At 43.2% G+C, this 9,253-nt stretch overlaps 1 protein-coding gene across 1 annotated transcript; it reads right to left on the bottom strand.

Moving 5' to 3' along the window:
• Positions 1–1,781: 1,781 nt before the first annotated feature.
• On the bottom strand, positions 1,782–6,288 carry spag6 (sperm associated antigen 6). Its single transcript, XM_084703121.1, has 11 exons — positions 6,123–6,288; positions 5,830–5,925; positions 5,572–5,738; positions 4,850–5,033; positions 4,553–4,758; positions 3,991–4,164; positions 3,664–3,816; positions 3,282–3,473; positions 2,974–3,090; positions 2,602–2,747; positions 1,782–2,266 (listed from the first exon to the last, which is right to left on the bottom strand). The coding sequence occupies exons 1-11, from the start codon at positions 6,145–6,147 to the stop codon at positions 2,203–2,205; spliced, it is 1,524 nt and encodes a 507-aa protein (XP_084559247.1). The 5' UTR covers positions 6,148–6,288; the 3' UTR covers positions 1,782–2,202.
• Between the last annotated feature and the right edge of the window lie 2,965 nt (positions 6,289–9,253).

Genomic DNA, 9,253 nt, shown 5'->3' with positions numbered 1-9,253 from the left:
CTCTGAATGCTTCGTTTATTTTTGTACCTTTTAGTCTTTGTTTTGTAGTTTTTTTCTAGCGGTGTTCTTTGTGTGAGCGCGAGATAATGACCACAGGAAACACGCGCACCAGGTAACGTTAAACAGACATGGAACTTACGCGACATGAAATATGGTACCAGGTCTGCGTCATATCCCTCAGTAACTCTTAAACTGAAGTTTTTCAAACTTCGTCTAGGCCAACGGTTTAACCACAGAGGGTATTTTTCTGAATAGTTTTCGTTAAACAAAAATGGTTAAATTAGGCCACAGGATAAATCTAATACTTTCAATTATTTGGCCACTCCACGTCCTAATTAGGCTACGTAACACGTTTATGAAAAACGGCTAGAGAAAATGTGTTTATTGAACGATTTTCACCTTTGACCTTAAAAACACAGCATAGGCCTAACAGTGAAATGTATTCCCTTGCAATTTCTTACATATAATTATATTTAAAAAGACAATCAAATATTGAACAAATACAATAGCAAGCTTTTTTTCATTGTTTAATATTTAGCAAGTTTTACTATTATCTACTATAGGCTACTGTAGCCTGTTTTAGTGTTTTACTCACATTAATAGTAACTTAATTGCTAATAGATTACATGCTTCATAGGGAATAAAACCAAGTATTGACTACGTTGAACAAGAATAGGCCTATAGTGACTAAATTTACTTTAATCCCAATACTGCAGAACACTTAAGTCTGTAGACTTCTAGGTTCTACATTTATAGACTGAATGCTGTCCGTAAAACTACAATAGTCTTTTTTTTATAGGCTATACGAAGTACAAATTGGAGCCCGAAATCCTACAAGCGGCTCTGGTACCATACATTTAAGACACTAGAACAAAGGTTACATTTAAATTTTAAAAGATAATGTAATTTTAGGAGAATAAAAGGTGGCCCTATATATTTAGTGTCAACTTGAAAGGATAGCCTTTAGCCTAGAATTTAATGTAAAACGTCCGTCTGCTACTGTAATTTGCCTAGGCCTATCTCTGGTAGAATAGCCCTAAGCCAACATCACGCAAGGTTTGCAAATAAGATATTGGGATATAGGATCGTTTCAAAATTCTGTAATCATTCAGCCTACGTTTCAAAGATGAAACTGCGTATCAGTCTATAACCGAAATCGTAAATTGCACAATATTTTAAATATTTTCTTATTTACCTATGACCAAGAGGGACGGCTAACCCACACAGACCACGCATGTAAGGCTTCAGATAAAACGCGGTCGTGCTCTAAATGCATTCACGGGCCAGCTAGCCTATTTATTTATTTATTTATTCATTTTACCATCATTAAAATCTCGACTCGAGCCATGCTGGCAACAATAAACAAAAGCGGGTCGCCATGTGCTGCCCAGCTGTTGGAAATCCGAGAAGGAAGAACAGTCGCCAGGGGGCGCAAGACAACTTGCACCGTCAAAGAGACAAATAGCGAGGTCTAAACGGGATCTAAAAGTGAAATACTCGTTTTTCATTTTATAAAGCTAAATTACGTGTTTACATCAATAATTCGTTGATATCAATTTGTTTTTCATTAAATACATGTTATATTGGATAATTATTTGCTTCGGGTGGATACGATAGAGAAATACATTTCCCCCCCCCAAAAAAAATATGTTCAGTAAAGGCAACTTTATTTTAAGGTGGTAACATGGACCCAGAATAGCAGCGCATTCTGACGGTCATCTTTATTTGACCCACTATTGCTTCTGTTGAAAACATTTCCTTTAACTTAATTGTAGTTTCTACTCTACATCGTTTTGACTGTTCAACGTTCATTATTGGGTGCTTCATTTAAATTTTGTATCCAAATGTGTACAATTTGTATTTTCTGCCATTTCCAACCAACATATCTGTGTACTGTCACAAATGTGTTAATGTATATGTACATTCATGACTTATTTAGAAAACCATCAATGGGTCTCTTCAAATGTTCACATACATCTTGAAATAATCATAATTTGTTATATTGACACATGGTATAAAAATATAAAACCAACAGGCATGAAGTAAAACAGAAAAAAAACCACAACATTATCCATTCTAAGTAAGAAACATTTTAATTCACTATATATGTGGGGTCCTCTCACAGTATCATAGTTGTGAGGAGGCTTTGTAGCTCAGGTGTGCAGAGGGATGTGAGCTGATGTCCTGTGGTGAGTCACACCCTCAGACAGGCTGGTATTTCTCCACACGTTCCAGCAGGGTCTCAGAGTAGCCAGGAGAATAGTACCTGCAACAACACACATCATCTCACCTCCACCCATCATCATCTCACCTCCACCCATCATCATCTCACCTCCACTCATCATCATCTCACCTCCACCCATCATCATCTCACCTCCACCCATCATCATCTCACCTCCACCCATCATCATCTCACCTCCACCCATCATCATCTCACCTCCACCCATCATCATCTCACCTCCACCCATCATCATCTCACCTCCACCCATCATCATCTCACCTCCACCCATCATCATCTCACCTCCACAGAGGCACACAGGACTGGGAGAGCTCTGTGATGGACGTGTGGATATCTAGATATGTTGTTGCGTGTGTGTGTACCTGACTATCTCCTCAGGGTAGCAGTTGTTGATGGAGGTGATGTGCTCCTGTAGGGCGGAGCCAGGTTCTGCCTTGATCTCCTGCACCTTTTTCAGCCCCCCGCTGGTCACAAACAGGCGCCGCGCCTTGCTGTCATGGGGCAGCACCTGGGTCGAGAGACACCACCCTCAACACTGCTGCCTTTCCCCCCAACATTCACATAGCATCTGATTCATGTAGTGAATACAGCTGTTGTACACTGTTACGGCTTAAATGGTGAGGGTGCTGTGTATGGTGAGCAACTTATACAGAGCCCCAGCCTCACCTTGCTGACCTGGCCTCGCCCCCCCCCCCCCCCCCCCCCCCCAGCCTCCACAGCCTCCCCAGCCTCACCTTGCTGAACTGGCCCACCACATGTTTGAGGATGTTGCTGGGGGCGTCGTACAGCAGGGGCTCCAGGGCCGGCAGGTGGGTGCACTTCTGGAGGACACTCTTCAGAGCCTTCTTCGACTGGGGAGGGAGAGAGAGGGGGGAGAGAAAGAGAGAGAAAGGGGGTGGAAGTAGGGAGATAAAGGGGGTTGATAGGACACAAACATCAGGATCAGAATCCCTTGTCTGTGTGTGTTCCATCCGGCCAGACCCCCTACCACCACAGCCGGTCCGATGCCCCCTGACCTGTGGCCCCTGCTGGGTGACCCTACCTTAACCTGCAGGTCCTCGGAGCTGTCTGTGTCCATGTAGAGCCCTAGCAGGCGGGGCAGCACTCCTGCGCTGGCCACGGCGCGGGCGTGCTCTGCGGTGTGGCGGCCCAGCTGCCCCAGGGCCCAGACCGTGGCAGCCTTCACGTGGTCCTCACGCTCCTCAGACAGGCAGAGGGTCAGCTGGGGCACCCCCTGGAGGATGGGAGGAGCCACCACACACACACACACACAGGGGGCACACACAGACAGAGCCACAGAGAGACAGACAGACATACAGAGGAATGAAATCAGTCACCTTGCACCTTGTTAAACCTGGACAGGAACTTGATGAGGAAAAAAGGCCTCAACACACTCACACACATACACACACGTACACACACACCTTGGAGACGATGACCGCCATGGCCAGGTTCTCAGAGTGAGCTGCCACGTATCCCAGCATCATGATGCCCGGCAACCTCACGTTGCCACGGCAATCTCCCAGGTAGTCTATCACCGCGGCAACACCCCCTGTGTTCACGATCATTTGAGACAGCTGGGCACATAAAAACACAGGCAGTCAGTCTGTGAACATAAGTATAAAACTTAACTGATAGGGTTCCCTTTAAGTGTGGATGAATATAAGAGCATGTGGTTGTGTGTGTGGTACCTTAGTGTGGGTGTGTGAGTGTGTGTGGTGAGTGTGTGTGTGTGGTGTGTGTGTCAGTACCTCAGGAGTGTGTTTGGTGATCTCCCTCATCAGGGTGGTGACGTTCTTCCTGACGTACTCGTCTGGGTCTCTCAGACAGGCCAGCACGGCCGGGAACACCTCCGCCTCCACCACCAGCTCCGCCAGGTCCACAGAGTGCTTCGCTATCTGGCTGAGGGCGGAGAACACCTGCCTCTGGGGGGGGAGGAGGGGAGGGAGGGAGAGTTACTGACAGTTAATAACATTCATCTCTCACCCGCTCCTCCTCTAATCTCAGCACCCTTCATCCACTAACCCTCACCCTCCTCACCAGAGAAGGGAAGTAACAAAGTGTAGTGGATTAAGTAGATTTTTCTGGTATCAGTTCTTCACAATTTTTCAGACAACTTTTTACTAAAACACTAAAACAGGAAGTAATAATGGCTACTTTGTACTTAAGCATATGTCGAAGCCCACACTTATTTCCTATAACTTGAATAAAAAAGTGTAGTCAGTACTTCAACTTTAACCAGAGTCATTTTAAACATGAGTGTCTGTACTTCTACTTGAGTGAAGGACCACCTCTGGTCCTCACCCTCCTCACCTTGAGCTTGGCGTCTGGGTTGAGGATCATCTGTGCCAGGTGGGCGATGGCACCCGTGTCCACCACGGTCTGGGCCAGCTCAGGGGAGTGCTTAGCCACGTCGCTGAGGGCGGAGGCTGCAATGCGCTTCAGGGCTACCTCTGGTTCCTGGAGGCAGAGCACCAGCAGAGGCAGCGCCCCTGCCTCCACCACCGCCTGGGACAGGTCTGCACACGGAAAACTGGTGTTTGTGGGGCAAGATTTGTGTGTGTGTGTGTGTGAGAATGTGCGTGTGTGTGAGATTGTGCGTGTCCGTACGTTGGTTGTGCCGAGCGATATACCCCAGGGCCCAGGCCGCGGCCTCCTTCACCCCGGGGTCAAACTCCTCCAGGGAGACGACGAGTGCGTCCAGCGCTCCACAGTCCACCACTGCCTGGGCCAGCGCCGGGGAGTGTCTGGCCACCGCACGCAGCACGAAGGCTGCTGCCTTCTTATAGAACCTCTACACACACACACACACATACATTATACACACACATCACAAACACAGGAGGAGATAGTCACATATAGTACACCTACATTACACACACACACACACACATGTGCATACACAAAAGAGGACTATTATAAATCAAAGCTTCTGATTCATGAGAAATGTTACGAACAAGACCCAATTTTGTCAAGATTGTCCTGTGAACTCTGCACCCTTTAGGTCTGGGCACTTAAACATGACTGAGAGGACAGAGAGAAAGAGAGAGAGGGAGAGAGGGAGAGAGAGAGAGAGAGAGAGAGAGAGAGAGAGAGAGAGAGAGAGAAAGAGAGAGGGGAGAGAATGGAGAGAGGAAGAAGGAGAGAAGGGAGAGAGAGAAAGGCTCTGCTCTTAGGTGAAGGGGTCCTTAAGTTTGCTGAAGTGGCCCCCAGGCAGAATGCCAAGTTGCCTCAACACACAATCCCATTCGGGGTCATGACCCTGGCTTACACGCACACACACACATACACACACACACACAAAGACACCCATGGTGGTAGGTAACACTTGCATTCTGCTCAGCCAGGGAGTAGACGAGTTGTGGTAGGATGTCTCCCTTGACGACAGCCTCTGCAAGGTCGTCGTTGTAGTTGGCCAGTCGTCCCAGAGCCAAGGCAGCAGTCTGCTGGATGGTGGGAACCACGTCCAACAGCAGGGGCCTCAATAGAGACATCACACCTGGGAGGGAGGGGGGCAGGGAGTTTGTGTGTTTGAGTGTGTGTGTGTGTGTGTGACAGTGTGTGAGAGGGGAAAGGAGATAACAACTCACCTGCATTCTGTAACGTTTCTATGTTTTGTGGTCTTGTCGCAAGCTCGGCAACAGTTTGCACGAATTGTGTTCTTGATTTTTGATACTGCTCAAACACTGAGGAAAAAAAAAACGAAACGACAGAGATGTATGGGCATACCTGTAATTTAAATCTACCAGTGGGTTACAGTAGCTCTACGAACTTGCCTACTGTACAGCAGTAGTGGCAGTGCCACGGTACTAAACGGTGCATTCTTACTGCCGAATTTCTTGATTCACTCACATAACGGCACATAATTATCAATTCATCTTACCTTGCAAAACCTGTCGTTGACTCATAACTACAACCTCATACAAAAAAACAAAAAAAACAACGTAGTTATTAACTACAACAACAGTATTATTGAAGTGAATTCTTCCTAAACCACTGCTTTCTCGTGCAATGCGATGCAGCGTTTCTGTTTCAGCTTCAAGTTTGGGTTAGCGTGTTACAGTTGCCCTAGCAACAATCCGGAAGCAGAAATGGTCGCGAAAACAGCTCGTGTTCTGTGGATAGCCTAGTTCCCGCAACAACAAAAAAGCTAAAAGGATTAGGAGCAATATACCAGAATCTATACATTTATTACTATTTGGATGCAACGTAAGATCTCTTGCAGACAAGTGAATGCAAACAGTAGCCTATTGGTGTTTTTCATTTAAATTGCGTTCACCACCGAGCGGTAGCAGTGAAACATAGTAGATCTGTCTCATAAAGCCACATTGTATCCTGTACCCAGTCCAGTGTTTCGTATTTCACATTTCACATCACACATGTTCTTAAACCCTCGCCTGTTCAAGGCCGTTTAGAAAAGCCTATCCCCATACTGATGATATAAGATTGTTAAATGATCGTATAGACCAGTGTGTTCTGAAAACGATGCATTGAAATTACTTATCATAATGTTAACTTATTTGTTACTGTATAGTGTTGCTGTATAGTGTTGTGTTGTGGTATTGTAGCCTATAATGTGACACCAGCGTTAAATTGTATTGTTTTGTTCATTCCCTATGTATGTAGCCTCCATAGCCTGTGTCCCCTGAAAATGTTTTTAGATGTTTAGCCCCGTGATCAAACCTGTGTATTTTCTATTAATTAGAATTTGAATTTGATTGTGATTAATTTTTATATGGACTGCTGTATTATCGCAATTTCCCCGATTTTGAAGTGCCAAACTATAGTCTACCTAAAATTACACTTAATCATTGCATTTCATGGACAAACATCATAAATTACCTGTCTTTTTCAGGTTCTTATCGTCATTCGGAAGTTCTGTAAAGTAGGCTACAGTGTGTATGGTCCTATACAGACAAAGCATTGAGCCACCCGTAGTTTGTAGGTTAATATGAAATCAATAGTGCATTCAAATAATTATTTTGCATTGGCTTTTTTTGTTTTGTTTTAATCATCTAGAATGTCCCAAATTGTTTAACGTTTTGCGTTCGAGGCATCTGATGAAAATGTTTTAAAACCCATAGACAACGAGGAGAGGATTCCTGCAGAGATAGACTGGATGTATCCTCTTTATCGGTCTTGTTGTTAGCCTACATAGGAAAGTGGGTTGGGGCAAAATAGTGACACCCTCACATGACAATTTACTGAAAGACGTACTGAAGGAAACACTTTTACTATACATTAATTTAGGCCAGGGGGCTCATTGTGTTAAATAAAGGTCCAATATAATGTATTTAAAAAGTTTTAAAAGTTTTTTTTATGTAAAACTTTATGTGTTAATTATGTTATACTTAACATTATGTCTTTATGGCATTCGTTGTAAATGTAATTTTGTGGTTTCCGTCGGCATGGGATATTTGAGATTCTCAAAATAAAGCATGTAAAAAGCCTGATCATTTAGGCTAGGTAATTTGACGAACCATAAAACACTGAAACGTGGCTTTTGTGCGTTAAAATTGCAGTGGCGCTCGCCTATAGGCCTAATTATGCAAATAATTTAAGTATACCTAGATGATACTTGGATATCTATCACCAATACCTGGATAAAGCGTCTTTAATTAATATAACTTAAATAAATAGGCTTAGATAATTATTTACATTATTTATACAATTTTGTGATATTTGTATCCACGTCAACATCTTTGTAAACAGCATGGGATTAGGTAGCCAATGGAGCCGCTGAGCGGTTAGGGAATCTGGCTATTAATCAGAAGGTTGCCAGTTCGATTCCCGGGTGCACAAAATGACGTTGTGTCCTTGGGCAAGGGACTTCACCCTACTTGCCTCGGGGAAATGTCCCTGTACTTACTGTAAATTGCTTTAGATAAGAGCGTCTGCTAAATGACTAAATGTAAATCATGACAATAAAACCGTATTTTTGGGCCCTTGATTTAAAACAACAACAAAAAGAAAATAATGCCTGCAGGTAAATGAATAAACATTATATTTAAAGACAATCAGAAAAATGCACACAGACCATTTGACATAATCCAGATATGCATATTGTTAGAAATTACGGCAATTATGGAAATGTCAGGTTATCTCATTTAGATTAGACTACTACTCATATGTCACCGATAGTCTACTTCTCTTTGCAGGTCTACTTACTGCTGAAAATACAACTTTTGTTGATGTGTTCAGTGGCTAATTATAAAACAACTATTTCAGAACAAATCATTCACAATCTTGAGGCATGAGCGTGCCTACTTAAGATGAATCTTGCGTAGTTATAGGCTAACTAAATTAATTAAATATTATAAGGATGACTTCCAATAACATTTAATTATTTTGAATTAACACTTAAATGTGAGACGGGAAATAAATCACATTTGTCTCTTAGGTAGGTGACTGACAATGGGTCACGCGACTCAAGTATGAAATAAAATAGGCGGATGTAGGATATTAACGTTGCATTGAAACAATGGGACTTGAACTGAAACAGGCTATCGAAATGCTAGGCATACTCGACAGTTTACCAATGATACGTTTATAAAATGACATTGATCACGTTAAAATGGTACGAGTGGAAGACAAGTGTAGATACAAAATTGAGAATGCCTCTTACGGAAATGGGCTTCCAATAGGCCTATTTGTATGAAGATTATTTTAGTAATTTTTGTTTTATCGATTAACAGTTTAGAATCAAATCAGATATTTTAGGTCTACCTAAACCACAAAGCCACGGCATTTAATTTAATGTCGTTAATTTAGCATAACTCTATGGCATGTCATTTTTTCATTGGGTTAAAATCCATGGTGCGCATGCACGAGACATCTGTGCATTTTCCAAGTTCCCCTTTGTCTTCGGGTTAGTATTCGGCTATTCAACCACCCAAAAATATATACATATATATGTGAACGTTCAAAAATACCAAATGAACTTCACGGCGGACGCAAACCCCCCAGAAACCTAGCCTAATCTGAGCTGCATTTCACAAAAAAATAAAAAATAAC

This window comes from Hypomesus nipponensis, chromosome 8 (assembly GCF_054491055.1).
Source record: "Hypomesus nipponensis isolate SF chromosome 8, ASM5449105v1, whole genome shotgun sequence".
Taxonomy (NCBI): Eukaryota; Metazoa; Chordata; class Actinopteri; order Osmeriformes; family Osmeridae; genus Hypomesus; species Hypomesus nipponensis.
Note: the sequence above shows the minus strand (reverse complement) of the source record. Positions and strands in the feature narration are given on the sequence as shown.